This window comes from Cariama cristata, unplaced genomic scaffold (genome assembly GCF_000690535.1).
Source record: "Cariama cristata isolate BGI_N322 unplaced genomic scaffold, ASM69053v1 scaffold13245, whole genome shotgun sequence".
Lineage (NCBI taxonomy): Eukaryota > Metazoa > Chordata > Aves > Cariamiformes > Cariamidae > Cariama > Cariama cristata.
In genome coordinates, this window is record NW_009619345.1 from 13213 (window position 1) to 30615 (window position 17403).

The 17403-nt window shown below is 37.4% G+C and overlaps 1 protein-coding gene across 1 annotated transcript in view; it reads right to left on the minus strand.

Annotated features, from left to right (window-relative positions):
• LPIN2 (lipin 2) overlaps nucleotides 1-17403 on the minus strand; it is a 35018-nt gene that overhangs the window by 8319 nt on the left and 9296 nt on the right. The window contains exons 3-12 of the mRNA XM_009701229.1: nucleotides 17073-17168; nucleotides 13010-13308; nucleotides 9154-9261; nucleotides 4671-4794; nucleotides 3662-3983; nucleotides 3321-3420; nucleotides 1993-2180; nucleotides 695-788; nucleotides 252-321; nucleotides 49-138 (exon numbers count right to left, since the gene is read on the minus strand). Coding sequence (XP_009699531.1) covers nucleotides 49-138; nucleotides 252-321; nucleotides 695-788; nucleotides 1993-2180; nucleotides 3321-3420; nucleotides 3662-3983; nucleotides 4671-4794; nucleotides 9154-9261; nucleotides 13010-13308; nucleotides 17073-17168 — 1491 coding nt within the window. The remainder of the gene's footprint in view (nucleotides 1-48; nucleotides 139-251; nucleotides 322-694; nucleotides 789-1992; nucleotides 2181-3320; nucleotides 3421-3661; nucleotides 3984-4670; nucleotides 4795-9153; nucleotides 9262-13009; nucleotides 13309-17072; nucleotides 17169-17403) is intronic.

Sequence of the window (17403 nt, forward strand, 5' to 3'; positions counted from 1 at the left end):
AAAAAAAAAAAAAAAAAAAAAAAAAAAATCAAAATAGGTCTCAGTTACCTGTTTAGTCATGCTTTCTCTCTTGCGCCAGAACCACCACCTTCCAGACTTCTTTGGCATCTTTTCTTTGACCCAAGACTCAACAGTAGCCTGAAAAATTAGGCATGTTTTTAATTTATATAGAAAAACAAAATAACAAGAGATAATCACGTGTTAGTACATATAAAATCTTCAAGAAAAAAAGTATACATGTATCTATTTACCTTAGGCAAACTCTTCTGAAACACCTGCAAACTCAGAATCATTGGAGCAGCCAACGCCCAGTTATAATACCTGTTTTAAAACATGTTATTGATAAGATATTACAAAACCTGACTAGAGGTCAATAAATATCAGCGTGCAAACTGCTCTTTTGTTCATGAAAATATTTATTTGCTGCTAACAACTAATATTAATGTTTTCTGAAAGTAGAGTTATTTTAATATATATAATTCAACATTAGTGGTAATTGCTGAAAAAAAAAAGTCACTTCAGTTAAAGCTAAATTTAATGCAAATCTTCAGTTCAAAATCATTCTCTTTGAGACTCAGAAACAGAGCCATCAAAACCACAAATTGCAATGGAAAGCTGAGAAATGCACACACTTTAAAGGGTAGATTTTAGGTGAGATCTTCTATGATGTAACTACACGCTATAGAGAACTTACCTGTTATAAATCCTTATTACCAAATTAGGATTGTCTATGAGTCCAGGGTTTTCAGCAAATTCATGGTAAGTAATAATATGTTCCATGAATTTTTCTGCAATAGAAAAAGACTTTAATTAAAAATAATAATATAAAAATCCCAAAATGTCTGATTAGCTTGTATCTAGGAAAATGCTTTCTGTCATTTCAGAGCATTTGCTGATCTTGCAACATCACTCGAGATATGCTAATACAGCCTACCTGTCAAGAGTCTTGCGACTGCCTCCTCAGTAACAGGGAAAGCCTCATACCACTTCAACAGTCACAGTAATGAGAATTAAGAAATTAGGAGAGGGAGGATAAGGAGGAGGTAGGAATTAATTCAGTTTGCAGGCTGGAAAGAGAGAGCCATGCTTGTCTAAGCAAGTTTTTCTTTAAAGAATTGTTATGGCAGGTAAGGGGGCCTAGATACTACACTAAAAGGGGAGAGGGAAGGATGTTGTCAGCTTTTCAGGATTGTTTAATCACTGACTAGTAATAGCATTTTCATGACTAGTGACTATACACGTTTGCAGAAATTCATGATTTCGTGTAAGACCCCTCCAAGGAAGACATAATTTTTTAAAATCAAATCCACTATTACTACCATGTTACCAAGAGAGCTGTTCTGAGCCTTTATTAATAAGCACTTAAATTTCACTTGTTGCATTAGAGACCATTAAAAAAGTAATACTAAAAACAATGCAGCACACGTTCATGAAGATTATGCGCTCCTAGAAGCTACCTCAAAAATGCATACAAATTCAATATTAAAATTAACCAGAGCATTATGAGAGAAGAATCAGCTGGTAATAATCTAAAGGTTAACAAACATTTAGGATAAGAAAAGCAGAGCAGGAGAAAAGATAGTCCAACACAATAGTCAAAGTTTTTTTAATCACTTAAAAAAAAAAAATAAAAAAGAAAAAAATTATCAGGCAATTAGAAAGAATGTGAACGGTGAAGATTTATATACGACTAAGCAAGTAACTGCAGTCAGAAACAAGAATGGCTGGTCAGATACGCAACATGTAGTGCAAAAAAGGAGACAGAAAGGTTCAAGACATCAAGTGGTCTTGACTAATGTAAGGTTAAATTCTGCTCTCTCTTCTTGGCAAATGCTTAAGAATTTCAGAAAATGAAAGATTATCCATTCCCTTTTCTCAACATGAGCATAATAATGTCAAAGCTTTGCAAGGTGAAAATCAGAGCATTCAAGCCACTTCACTTGTTTAGCTGCCTGAGCCTTATTACTGTTTACGTTTGAGTCTTTCACATACCTTTAGAAATCTCTCCATTTTCATTGAGACCTCCACAAAGTGAAAGTGTAACATCAGGCAAGTCCATAGCAGAATCCGACATGCACTCTGTACCACTATCAGCAGCAGCACTACCTACTGACTGGGGTGACTGGGAACCGGAGAGGGTATCGGACTCTGTCCACTGCCTGAAGCCTGGATCTGAATCACTACAGAAAAGAAGTCCACATTTTCCATAAGTATTTCACTTGCACAAAAATTTATAGATTTTAGGTCACAGAACACACTATATGATTACTGAGAAAAAAAAAAAATCACCTTGCTGTTGCATTTCTTTCAATTACTACATCATTTTACAATATAAATTTAAAATCAAACAAACAAAAAGCCAGACACAAACACCACCCCATCCCCCTCAACCTTTAACAATACTGGCAGACTGACATTTTCCAGTTCTCCTTACATTCACCTCCTTGCATTTCTCTTGCCTGCAACAAAATTGGATTTAAATGAGAAAAAGATCCTCTACGTTCTATTTTTGCAGAGCAATACAATGCTCCTCAATCTCTACTGCAAAGCTGTAGAATAAAAATGAAAGGAAAAAGGACACTGCTTGTTGTTTTTAGAACACTCTGTGTTTGGAAAAAGTACAATAGAAAAGAAAAGTGGCCTTTTAAATAAAAAATATTACATTGCTATCTAAGGTTAGAGTTATTAGTTTGATCCCAAGTAATGTTAATCAGTAAGTTCTGGAAAGTTTACGACTTTAGTTTTAACATAAACCAATAGGCACTTCTTCCTTATTAAGCTGTATTTTTACAAAGGTCTTCCTAGATAGTTATTTAGAGTATAAAATGCTTTGATTTCATAAAAAAACAAACAAGAGTGAATTTTGAGACTGAGCTGCCTTGCATGAGATCTTGTGGGATTTTTTTTGTTGGGTCTTTTTTGATATTAAAAAAAAAAAGTTGGAAGGGATGTACAGGGAATGGAAAAAACAGAAACGTGCTTATATAGAGCTAGCAATATGGCTAAATAGAGTACCGGTGCAAAAGGAGTGTGCAGTTTAAACTTAGCCCCCCTCTATATTTGCAGAACATACAGGTTCTGCAAAGGTGAAAACTCTCAGTAATGACCTGGCCACATGATCTTTCAACATGCTTCTTTTCAAATCAGGAATAGATTTTCACAATGAGATCAGTACCGATTACTCCACAACAGCCTAGAAACCTGAAGACCACTTCTTTTTATCAGAACTGGTGCATAAACACCTAAATCATATATGTAATAACTCACATAGTGCAACTGCAATATAACCCTAGATCCATTGAACCTTTATTCAAAATTACCTTTTGGGAAAGTAGAGTGCTGCAACTTCAGGTTCCAAAGCCTTTAGGTCCTCCAAGTAAATATCGTCAGGCCCCTGATGATGACTTCTCTTGTGCACCCCTGTTAATTTTAACAATTAAGATTACTAAGATGAAGCTATCCACACACATTAAATACAAACGTAATTGTGGAAGATTCACACTTACTTGTAGCATTTATAAATCCAAGAGTTTAATTATAGTTTTAGTCAGATGTGCCTTTTCAATTTTTCCTATTTAAAGTCTTATTTATACTTTTTCCACTATGGCCTCAAATTTGGTAGATCACACTGAAGGAAAGAATCAACAGCTTTATTACATACCTTTCTTTTTTGAAGGAGAATCAATTTTTGCTGTTGGCTTTGTTTCTGGTAAAGGGTCCACCAACAGTCTGGAATGATGATCAGCATCTAACGGCAATGGATCTTGTGGTTCTGTGATTACAGAAGCAAGAGAATCTTTGACATCCATCTGCTTAAGCAGAGGATGAGTTCTTGGCTCAGGTTTCAGTACTGTACAGACAGAATCTTTCACATCATCATCATCTTCAACTTCATCAGAGCTGAGGATGACCCTAAAATGAGTCTTCTCTGATGGAGTGATGGTAGCTGTTCTGGGATGTTCCAGTTTCTCTTTCTTGCTTATCTGAAAAAACAAAACTCTAGTCAATCCTTTCACTTCACATGCTTGTTTTATTCTGGTCTAAACATTAAACGTGTACTCATGGTACAAGTCCTGGCCACAAGTAAACCGAGTAAGAATTTAAACGTGTATCTTAGCAACATAAAACCTGCCCCACCTTATTAGCAAAGCTCCCTGCAACAGAAGCTTCATACTAGCTTATTTACAAGTTCAGCAGAGAAACTGGCATGGAGCAAGTGCTGACTTGACCAAACCATGGCAACAAAAAAGCATAAATGCGGACGTATCAGGGCTTCTGTCACCATCTGTCCTGTTAGATACCAAATTTACTCTATCAAGGCTACAATTCCTGTGGAATGAACTAGAACTTAGCCTAAAATACAGGAAATTAATTTCTAAAGTTGTTTTCTTCAGTTTCTAACTAAAAATTGAAACATTTCAGACTTCCACTGCTAGGTTTTCCCGAATTACTTTGCTGACCAGCTTTGGGACGCCACAAGTTCGGCTGCCTGCCAGCCACAAGGGGGCGCTACTCTCCTACGGCAGGCGAATACGTCCGGGGGACGCTCCTCCGGCAGCCGAGTCGCTCCGAGGAGCGGGAGCGTCGTCGCGGGTCACCCCGCGGACAGCACCCACCTTCAGAGCGGCCGCCCCTCACCGCACGGGGTCAGGGACAACGAGGCCATTTACCTTGGTTGATTCTGGGAATCCTCCCCACGTCCATTCCATGTGAGACTCAGATCTGAGCAAGCTCTCGGCAGGCTTAACTTCTAGTTCTGAATCACTTTTAGGGCAGACTGGCTCAGAGAAAGGGCTAGCAAATCAACAAGAAGGAAAAAAAAGAAAAAAAAAGAAAAAAGAAAAAGCTACAGTGTTTAAAATGCATTTGTTGTGCAGCTACTGTTGGTAGAGTTCTCTACAGCTCAACAGAGCTTCAATTATTCAGCAACGTGGCAAGAAGCCCAGCAGGGTTTTCAGACAGTGAGAAATTAGGTTAAAACCAAAATCACATTAAAGGACTTACATAGCAATCACCCCAAACAGATTCCTCCGCTATATCTGCAGTGTAGGTATAGCTCTCCCCTCAGCCCATATTCCATTTTTCAAACAAACCAGAACAAAACAAAAAAAGTTTATCTAAAAGTACAACAGAAATTACCTTTAAGTCCCTTTCCTCTGTAAAAACACAGCATTAAGCTTGCTGTGCCAAGACTGGAGTAATAAAAGTCCTGCATACCTAACTCACAAACGCACGAAACACCACCAAGTCCCGATGCGGGGAAAACAACAGTAACAAGATAACTTAGGAGCGGGAAGGGAGATTACTCAAAAACTTCCTTCAGATGTGTCTGGACTACGTGATCTTTTAAAATCCATCCTATTTTTCCGACAGTGGTTATTAGCCACAAATCAGAAACAGACCTCTGAAATTTACTTTAGCCAAGACCACTTTCAAGCCAGAACTCCTCACTCTACAAAATGCCAGAAAGGTGTGATTTCGAAATCATCTTGCTCTTACGATCTTCAGGAGGAAAGGAAACACAAGAAGTCGTTTTGAAGGAGCATTTAGTGTTGGGACAGGTCTGTCTATCCTTTCTTGAGCAGGGTAACTATATTGTATATTATAAAAACGCTGCTCTTTCTACACTTTGACACTCATAGCATGTTTTGGTTTGTGTTTTGGGGGGTTTTTTGGTTTGTCTTTTTTTGTTTTGTTTTGGGTTTTTAAAAATATATATATAAACCTCAGTATTTGAATTTGAATTGTAGGGACCAGAACTGGACACAGCACTCCAGGTGCGGCTTGGCCAGCACTAAGTAGAGAGGGATGAGCACATCTCCATCTCTGCTCGTAATGTCCCTGGGGACGCAGCCCAGCATCCGATTTGCCTTTGTTGCTGCAGCGGTGCTCTGCTGACCCACGTTCAGCTTCTCGTCCACCAGCACCCCCAGGTCCCTTTCGGCAAGGCTGCTGCCCAGCCACACGGATCCCCGCCTGTAATCGGCTCCTGGGTTACGTCGTGCCACGTACAGGACTTTGCGCTTGACTTTGAATTTGTTGCACCAGGAGAGGTTTCAACTTAAGAAATTTTTTACAGTGAAAATAATCATTCACTGCAACAACCTTCCCAGGAAAGCGGTCTCCATCACAGGAGGTTTTCAGTTTGTGACTGATCAGGGTGCTAGTTAATCTCACCCAGTCTCCCCTTCCCATGAAAGGCTGGACCAGATGACATTGCGAGGTCTGTCCCAACTTGGGCTGTTCTATGATTTAATACTGAAAATTTTACAGTAACTCCTACAGGTATTTCATTTTTTTTTTTTCCTCCTTTCAGAATTCCTGCAAGAATTAGTTATCTAATGCAGTATCATATCTGAACCTTTCTGGAGGTTTGTGGAGCCAGGGTTTTGCAAGATCGTACAAGACTAAACTGATCACAAGTCAGACTATAAAAATGGACAGTACACAGATCGGGTCACAATCCAGACAGTAAGAATCCCTCATATTACTCTGAGGGACACCACAAAATCCAAGATAGAAGGACATTTAAACATGTCTACAGCGGTGATCCATCATCCAACTGTCGACTTCCAGCCTTCATCACCCAGGGACACAAAAAGGAAACCAACCAGAGATTTCCCCCCTCAGTTCTCCTTTAACAATTTCCTACAGAAATTACATTTTCCATACTGTTAGAAGGGCTTATTTAAAGTAACACACTGATGAAAATATTTGTTTTCAGGAAGAATATGAACTAATCTTCCCTGTGTGCTAAATAATTTGTTCTGCCTGTATCACCAGTCAACTGGAAGCCATGCAGACGTATTAACCTGCTTCTAAGCCTAATTCCTAATATTCAGCAGTACCTGCAAAAGATTGAATACTTCAGGGCTTTGAGAACCTAAGTCTCTTCCACTTCCCCCAAAGCAAAAGTTTTCCATTATCATTCTTAGGGAGAAGTCTCCAGTCAAAATGCCCAAGCTTGTAATAGTGATCTAGTCATGCAAACACTGCTTGTTAAAACCAGAAGAACATGAATGGTATCAGGTATCAAATAGTTAATGGTTATGTTTTTTGGTTTTATTCGAGTGAGTAGGACAAACAGAAGTATCCTCATTGAGAAGACTTAAGCTATTATCTTCCTTTAGCTCCCTGCAAGGGTTCTGAGGAGCAAGACAACCAACTTCAACTAAAAGTCAGTTAGCTTCTCCAGATCTCCAAAAAGCAGGTTATTAAACCCTCCCATTTCTCTTTCACTGTACGACAGCTACATTATAAAATCTTTCTTTAGTGGCTTAGGAAAAATAATTTCATGCAAAATTTCTCTTCTCCTAGGTGGCTCATGCGCGAGACAATCTCCTACCCAACCCCCCTCCCCAAAGAGGGAAAGGAAAATTGCCTATTTCCCTGTTACACTGCAATCTGTACTGGATAGCTTGTTAAAAAAAAAACCTAAACTATGAAAAGCCTAAGTATGGCACAGGATGCAGAAACAAGTTGTTAGAGCAGACTATCCCCTAAATACGTAAACAAGAAGAGAGGCATGAATCATATCTCCCAGGCATAGCCTGCTAGTCTATGTTAGCCAGAGTTTTATAAACTGAAAAGGAGTATCAGCCTCCATGCTACAACTACGTAGGTGATACAATCCATACAACACCGTGTCAATCCTCAGGGTCAAACACTGTGACTGCTTTTCAGTCGCAAACCACAAACCTTCAGGGAACATTTGAAGACCACATCTCATCAAGTACAACTGAGGATGCGGTTGTCAGCCCAAAACATAAAAAGGAATGATAAAGGGATTTCCCATCCAACCACTTCTGTTCATTAACAAGCTATGCACTGGGGGAATTAGCAGGCATCAAGCATGGTGTAGTACATTCAGACTCTACTGGGGCCACAGCCCTGGAAACACCCAAAGCAGAGAGATTATATGCACTTCAAGAAGTATTTCCTGAAGCTTTCTCTCTTCTATTCTGCACTGCCATCTATTGATACAGAAAAACAGGCATTGGTGCACTGAGCAACTAACGTGCAACAACAGCTATCGCACAAGGCTGACCAGTTATCCCCACTGACACTGTGAACGTATCTGCTGTGAGGCAGATTCCTCAGACAAACTGAAAAGCATTAAAACTAGACACTCACCAAAGAGTTAAGATGAATCGAGATACTGCTCAGCATGCTATGTGCTATATATATGCCCTTCCCTATGTCCAACGTTCAGGAAAAGTACAAAATTTACCTCAAGTACCACCGCATATGGACAGAATGCTTTCTTATGCAAATAGAGATATTGGTGTTAGAGTGGTGAAATTCAAAGGGTGAGCCTTGAAAAATCTAGAAACTGAATGCAAGAGGAATATAATAGCATGAACATCAGAAACCGAAGAGCTTGACTGTATAAAGAGAAGTGCCCTATTCACTGTAACTGAAAATTGACTGGCAAGCTGTAGCACACCATCTGTGAGAATCCACAACCAACTGGTACTGTTTCTGGTATCTCTGGCTAACCAGAGATCCCAGAATTCCAGCAACCAGCAAATCCTCTGTTCTGAAGTGGAATATGATTCAAGTTTAGGACCCAGCTTTACCTCGAGTAATCGGCATTACTTCATCTGGCAAAGTCTAACTTACATACTCAACACTTCTGCTTTATAGCACATCAAGTGTTGCTTATGCTAGGGTGAATCATAGAGAATAGACTTGTTTTCCATACCCTTCTCAATCTAAGCAGGGAATATACTTGTTTTCCATACCCTTCTCAATCTAAGGAAATCTTATTAATTGTATTTTCTTTCTTTAATAGTGAATTTTAATAAGAAAATTTTTTTTTCATTGTGGGAGGGAAAAAAAAAAAGACACAAATTTTGTTTAATACATACAGTAGAGAGGACTTTTTCTTTAATAGTGAATTTTAATAAGAAAGTTTTTTTTTCACTGGGGGGAGGGAAAAAAAAAAAGACACTAATTTTGTTTAATACATACAGTAGAGAGGAAAGTTCCCAAAGTTCCAAGTAAGTATCAAATGCTGCATTTGATATCAAAAAAGTTACGCATGTCTGATAGTTTTACAGATCAGGGGGAAAAATTAACAAAAAGGCACATTCATTTTTTTAAAATAATTATTCATCATTATACATATGATGACATTACAAAGTGACTTACTTCTCCAGAGGGGACCAGTCTCCATCAGATAAGGGGTAATGATCCTTTGAGTGATAAATCAAAGATTCTTTTTGTTCTTCACCCTTTGGTGATGAATTTGAGGATCCTCTGTGGAGAAAAATGAGACATTAAGTCAGCTATAAGAAATCTGCATTACTAATTCAGTTAGAAAAGTTACTCATCATGTTATTAAAAATCCAAGATCAAAGAAAGGAGCGTATACCTTAAAGAATTCCTTGTTTGCAGCACACCTTAATAATAGTTTTTATATACATTTTAAGTTATATAAATACTTGAAAATATTGCAAGTTTAAAAATCTACTGCTCTTGACACATAGTAAGTTAATATCGAAGAAGTCACAATACCATAAATGGTATTACTCTATACAGCCAGCTAATACTACCAAAACCCAAAGATGAACGTACAGATTTAACATAATCTTTACTATGTAAATCTTAGAATCACTGGAAAAGTTAAATAGAAAAGGTAGTTTTGACAATGCACTTTACAACCGCACATTTCACAAATTAAAACCAGTAAGAAAACAGGGGTAGGTACTAGCTTCACAATTTACCCAGGAGTTTACAAATTAACACAAACTACAACAAGCAGCTAGAAGTACTGTACTGTTCTGAACAGTGGGTTTGTTTTGCACTGGGAAGTCTACTGAGTATCTATAACAAAAAACCCCCAATAAACAGTAAGACCCATTGAGCAGGCATGCACTGCATTTTACACAGAAGTCACTTTTAAATATTGCCATCATAAGTACTTCAGATCTTTTTACAGCTTTCTGATTTTAATTGAATAAATAGCTATTCTCAGGATACAACGAACTTGTTTTGAGGTTAGATCAAGGGCATCATGGCCATACAGTGGAGAGAATACAAGGAAAATAAGCCTGGAATTTGAGTGTAAAATGCAATACAAATTAGTTTTAAGCCATTATTATGAAAGAAAAAAAGTATTTTTCTTCCATTACCGACACAGTTTCACTGGACTTGTTTTGGAATGCTAACACTAATTTCTCTTATGGGCGGAGAAAAGATTTTAACATTATCTATTAAAATACATAAATATTTGGAATTTACACACTTACTCAATACAGCCCATTAGACCCTCAGTAGTTACAGTGACCCACCTCATTTTCACAAGTCTTTCATTTGGAAGACAGACCAGACTGTGTTAAATACAGAACTCTAAAAATGTCTTAATAGCTCCCCTTCTTATTCAGTAGTTGTATTCTTATGAAATTTGATGATGACAGCTTGACTCGAGATGAGAGCTGCAGAGACTGTACATCCTTTGTATTCATAAACTAAGCTAACTGTGATAGAAATGTGTTTCATACTACCTTTGTATGCAGTGCTAAGTATCTCCAAAAGGGGGGAAAGGTATTAATGAACAAGTAAACACACTGAAAAATGGTTACAGAGAGGTCCTCAATATTATGAGTTCAGAGGGGGGCAAGATGACACACACAGGTGGTACTGGACAGATTTTATTCACTGGGAATTAGCAACCAAATGAGTTCATATGAAGCATCAAAAAAAAAAAGAAAAATCAAATTTCATCTCTAAGTGGATAAATCTGGAGGTTAAAAATCCAAATGCAGTCAAAGATTATTGAAATAAGAGGGGAAAAATCGGTATGCATCAACTTATAACTTCGAGTTGCACTATCAATTCTAAGTTATTTATTTTACAACATTTATAAATGCTACCACTTCTCATCCTTATCGACGTTATACATGGTCTAAATAAATATATAAGATTCAAGAGACAGATACCTACTTTAACTCTTTAACACCTTTAGCACTGGAGAAGTAACACCCTCTATTTCTGAGTTGTACACACTGTAATCTCAGTCCTCCGGATATTATTTTCGGTAAGTCAAGCACTACTAACTTATCTAAATCACAGCTAGATAAGACAAAGGACCTTTTTTTTAAAGTTGCATAAACACTTGTAAATTCATTTTCCCAAGGAACAGGAAACGGTTTGTTATCCACTTTGTAAGAATAGAACGAGGTAAGACATTTCGTACTGGTACCTGCGGCTGAATTTTTGACCTTCCTGTTGGAACATCAACCTCCCTTTTCCTTTCCCAGTTTCATTTTGAAATCTGAAACTATGTCTAATAACAGTTAGTTAAGTTTCTACTTCTTTTTTTTTTTCTCTCCTTTTTCAGAGTCACACATTTATAACTAAAAAAAAAAGAAAAAAACAAAAACACCCCACCAAACCAAAACTAAACAAACCCGCTGATATCACCTTACATCCCCACAGGATGTGAAAAAAAAGCTTATGGCCATTTTTTCACAACTGTATCTTTAGCTGGGAAGAAAACAGCATATGCCTATTGCAAGGCATTTTATTTCCTGCCTTGGTAGCCACTGGAATGACTGTCTATGAACTCCACTGACAGATACACAGCAGCAAATCTACTGTCTCTGGCCTTCTGTTACCACAATGTATTTTTTCAGTCCTGCATTTACGTGCTATTCACAAGAAAACAGCATTCTTTTACAAAATCTTCCTTCAACATTGTAACGCTACTCTTTGACTGTGAATGCATTTCTACTGTTGTTTCTGTTTATATATATGTAAAAAAATATGGTTTACAAATAAAAAGCCTGTTCAATCCTTCATTCTAAAAGGTACAATAAATAAAACCAGAGTAATCTTTATGGAAACATCATAGTCTGTTCAGCTATGACTAAACATTTGACATTTCAGTCAAATCTACAATTTTTTATTCATCTCTAGTCAAATTAAGATAATTGCTAGAACAGCAATTTGAATTTTAAACACTGGATGAAAACAGCCATTATTGGCATGACATTCCTAAATTCTTCATACATTCGTAATAATGTATTAAAGAATAAACAATTCATGGGTTATATTTTCTTTCTGTCTGTACTTGATGGTTATTTTTATTTTTGATGGTTTCACTATGACAAGTTATTGCTGTCTTAATACTCTCACACTGAAGACTGAACAATGATCTTGCTTTTCTTTACCTGGAAAAAAACAGGAAAAACCTCAAACCAAACAAAATGCCAATTCCCAGACTTAAACAGAGCAGTGAATATCTAAATGACAATTCATTGACATAAATATGACAGTGAAAGAATAAGGTAAATAAACTAAGAAAGTCACAGACACTCCAGAAAACACTTTAAAATCCAAATTTTGTTTGTTGTGTTTTACTGATCATATATATGCTTGATAGCTTTCTTCTCTTACTATAATCTTTCCTATTACTCATGTAAGCTTCTTCAGCTTATTAGTATGTGCTACCACTTTACTGCAAGCTCCACTTTACTAATAGTTTAACCACTTCAAAATACAGGACTGATTATTTTTTTTCCCCTCCTTCATGACTACACACACGTAAAGAATTCTCTGCACTAGTGTGAAGGATTCATTTATGCAGTTTCAGTTACCAAAGTAAACTTCCAAAGTTACACAGAAGTCAAATTCAGATGTGGTGTACTACAGGCATTCCACGCTGCGCTTTACGTAGAGGTTACCAAACACACCAGATGACCAGTCTGCCTCAGAGAAATGGCACTGAAACTTTTTATCAGTCACACAACAGATCATGACAACATTTCTTTACCAGAATGGGCTTAATTGGATTTTCATGTTCATAACAAAATAGCCAAACTTGCAGGATTCTGTAAAGATGTGGAAGATAATGGTTTGGAGTTCTGTTTGTTTCTTTGAGGAAAAGCCTATACCCAGAGCCTATTGAAACTTACGCATTACTTGCATAGAAGAAAGGTACAAGTCACTTATTAAATGTTCAGTGATAACAGTGAAAGCAGTCAGCAAGTATCTGATAGTTTACCTTAGGGGCTGAACACTTTTTTCATCATCTGAGCTTATTTCCATTTCAAAAATCTCTTCCGTCCCAGTAGAAGAGATCTGATCTTCTTTCCTGCTATCTTGTTTGTATTTCTTTCTTCTTCTTTTTTTCTTTTTCACAGAACCTGGGGTGAATACAGTCTCTGTTTCCACAGAGTGTGGAATTTCTGAGTTTGCACATGTCCTCTCATTTTCACCTGATTTCAAATGATTGTCAGTGTCTTTAAAAAACTGGTCTTCAGTGGGTATTGGAGATGTTGCCAAATACGCAGGAACTTTTTCCTAAGCAAAAAAAAGAAAATAAAGAACAGACTATTTTATTTTACTTCGGACAAGAGGAAACGGTCTCAAGTTGTGCCAGGGGAGGTTCAGGTTGGATATTAGGAAGAACTTCTTCACTGTAAGAGTCATTAAGCATTGGAACAGGCTCCCCAGGGAGGTGGTGGGGTCACCATCCCTGGAATTGTTCAAAAAACATTTAGATGTGGCACTTCGAGACATGGTTTAGTGGGTTTTGTGGGCATGGTGATGTTTGGTATATGGTTGGACTTGATGATCTTTAAGGTCTCTTCCAACCATAACGATTCTATGATTCTACTTTGTTTTGTGCATACAGGATACTTGTTGGCTATAGATTAGTCCTTGCATCTATATTTAGACATGAAACCATACAATAGCCCAGTGGCATGAAGTTGCTATCCAGAAAACAACAAAGTTTACTACAGGGATTACAAAAAGGTTAGAAAAATGAATGTTAGTATTCTTACAGTTTCAGACATAAACAATTGATTTTGCTAGCAAAACAAATACCCAGTCAGTGGAATGTTTTTGAAATTATCTGCCCTTGCGCACACCAGTTCTAACCATGCTTAGTAAATGTGTTAATAAAAATAAGCTAATTACATCCACTGCTGTCTATTTTGAAACAGATTCATGGAAAGGTGTAGGTTGGAAGGGATATCAGGAGATCCTCCAGTCCAATCTTCTGTCGAAAGCAGGCCCTCAGGTTAGGTTACCCAGAGCCTTGTCAAGCCAAAGGCTGAGTATTTCCAGTGAGGGAAAATCTGCCACTTCTCTAGGCAACCTATTCCTGTATTACATTGTTCTCATAGTAAAGGATTTTTCTTATACCTGGCTGGAATTTCCCCCTTATGCACTTTCCTTCTTGTCTTACCATCAGGCATCCTTGTGAAGAGAGTGCCTCCGTCTGCTTTGTAACTACCTCGCAGGTACTGCAAGACTGTGGTTAGATCCCCCTGAGCCTTCCCTTCTCTAGGCTGAACACAGCCAGTTCCAGCAACCTTTCTTCCGATGTCAACTTCTCCAATCCTCTGGATCATCTTGGTGGCTCTCCACTGGACTCTCTCCAATTTTCCATGTCTCTCCTGAACTCGGGAGACCAGAACTTGGCAGACCAGAACAGTCTTCCAGGTTTGGCCTAACATATACTAGCTTGAGTGGGACAGTCCCACATCCCTCCGTCTGCTGGCTGTACTCCTGCTGATGCAGCCTAGGACATGTTTGCCTTCATTGCTGCCAGGGCACACTGCTGGCCTTTACAGCAGAGATACATTTCATCCAGTCAGACCCCAGCCTGTGCTGGGATGGGATTCTTCCAACTCAGATGCAAGACTTCACATGTATCTTGGTTAAACCTTGTGCAAATCTTGACGGTTCCAGCCTGCCAAGTTGGCTCTGTGTGGTGGCTTGTTTTCTGGCCTGACTACCCCTCCTTCCAGTTCAGCGTCACCCACAAAACTGGTGAAGGTGCATTCAGTCTTGTCATCCATGTCAGACACTATTTATATAAAGTATCTTTCAAAAAGAAAAACTCAACTATAATTTACTTGCCTTAAAACCAACAACCAACCAACCCTCATTTAATTACAACTCACTACCCTTTGAAGGAACAATTCAAATGAAGGAAAAGCTTTACCAATGGACTGCCTGGGGTTTATTTACATCATAACAAGAAACTTAAAAGATACCTACACCTAGGCTGAAAGAAACACACTGTCAAGGGACAGAGTGGAACAAAAGTAGAAGAGAATGGAATTTGCATAGTGAGGAGAAAGAGAAAAAATTATGGAGCTCAATTTCATAGTAGAATAGAACTAATTACAAGATGCCTGTTCTTTTACAGGACTGTTAGGCAGAAGATTAGTCAGGAACCACACTGTGATCAGAAACAGCCAGAACACTGATACTACTCTTAATGTGTTCGAAGTCTAAACCACTATTATTAAAGTTCAAATTTTCTACTGAGTTAAGAGTTATAGACCAAGTTTTGTTCCACTCATTGTAAAGGAGAGAGAAGTGGAGAAGGGAGAACAAAATATAGCCTTATAATGACACACAGATTTTGTATTGTGAAAAACCTCCAAATAAAATGATAGCAACCTAAAATAAAGTTAATATTCTATGCAATCAGTGATAAATAATCCAGAATAACAAGACAAAACTTAAAAAACAGAGGAAAAGTTAAAAGAAAACTGGCTGAAAGACGATGCCTGAAAGTTACATTAGAATAGTTCTGATTCACGTGAATTGAGGCATGTGGTGTTACTTCTGAACGTCAAGGTGTGAAAACAACAAAGACTGACCACTTGAAAAGACCTTTCTGAATCCATTGAGAACTTGATGAGAACTTTAGCGTCTGTACCTTAAGCATAGCTCCAAGAGGTGACCACAAGGATATGTTAATCAGTAGCAGAAATACTGAGGGGGAAAAAAAAAAGTCTAAAAGCACTAAAAACCAACTGAGTCTGTAGCTAACTTGATCTATAGCTTCAGCATGAACTACCAGCTCTCCAGAACACATCATACACAGACAAGGCACTCTTGTTATAAATTAACATACACTAAGCAAGTGCAATAGATCCTTTAAAACATTGTACTGGAAACAAAGGTAGTGGTTATCACCCTTGCTTTCTGAAAGTCTTAAGACTGATCAGTTCCCATCAATGGCTGACACAGCTTACATATATAAAAAACTGCTTTCAGTTTTGATTTTAATGATGGTGTATGCTAAACCAGAACTCAATCTTCTTTTCTCTTAAATGTTATGAATCCTTACTCCCAGTTATCATTTAGGCTCTTAATGCCTATTTTCTATTTCCACTTTAAATGATATCTCACTCCTTTCAAAATGAGACTTTCCTTTGATCCCTCACAGTAAACAAGTAGTGCCCTGAACTAAAAAGCTCATTTCCTTGAAAGACTCCGATTCCAAATAACAACAGGAAGCTAACACTTCATCTTTTACTTCACTGAGACAAATATTTTTTTCCTCTTTCCTCTAACTGACTGTTTTTACCAAACCTTTTGGAACTTTGTATTTAGAGCTTCTTTCCTTCTGACTTGCCAACAGATTCAAAACTGATCAAAACCAAAGCTCAGGACTGACAAATACTGTGATTACATAGGTCCCATATCCTTAGGAAATCAGACTGAAAATGAACCATTATTCTTATTTTTCAGAGGCTCATTACCTTCCAGCTGCAATAAGTTCCTGGGAAATTAATTACTGTATTAGAATACAAGAAGAATTCTCAAGTTGAAGAAGTTACTGTTAACTGGTGAAAGTTTCATAGATAAAATTGTGGAAAACTGTGCTAAAATTATAAGGCAAATTAAAAATATGCCAAAATAGACAATCTTTATTAGTACAGATGTCAGTAGCACAAGCTATAAGAACTTCAGGCAAAAATTATTATAAGGCACTGCAATCTGTATAACTGCAGTCAACAAGAATGAATATACTAAAACAAAGGGAAAAAATATTCAACAAGTCTTTCAAATAAAAAAGTAACTAATTCTTTTTTCTTTTTCTTTTTTTTTTTTTTTAAATTACAGCATTATGTCTGTTAGCAGAATTGTACAAAGCACCAAGCATCCTGGCAGCATATGAAAGTGATGTTAAGATTCAATCCCAGAAAATCTAGCTTTCATAAAAGTTAAATATTGACAACACTATATTAAGCATTTTTAACACATTACTCTGTTAATACTGCATTGTAGCCATCATGAAGCACAAAAGCCCTTACATTTTCTTCCTCGGTTTCTTGTACAAAGAAAGCTTCTCCATTGTCACCAAGTTTCATATGAAGATCAACAGCATCACCATTAATTTCTATATCAATCTGCAGAAAGAGATAATTTAATGTAAATAATTCATCATAGGGGAAAGCACTAACCTCAAGGCCCACTTCGCTCTGAGAATAAGCTTTGTTCCATTGTATAAGCATGTCTCTTTCTCCTCCCTCTGCTTTTTGAAAGAAGTCTGTTATAATAATGGTCTTTATTTTGTTAACCTGCAAAATACATCATGCTCCTAGCAGAGAGCCTAAAACCTACAAGAAAAATCAGTAAAAAATA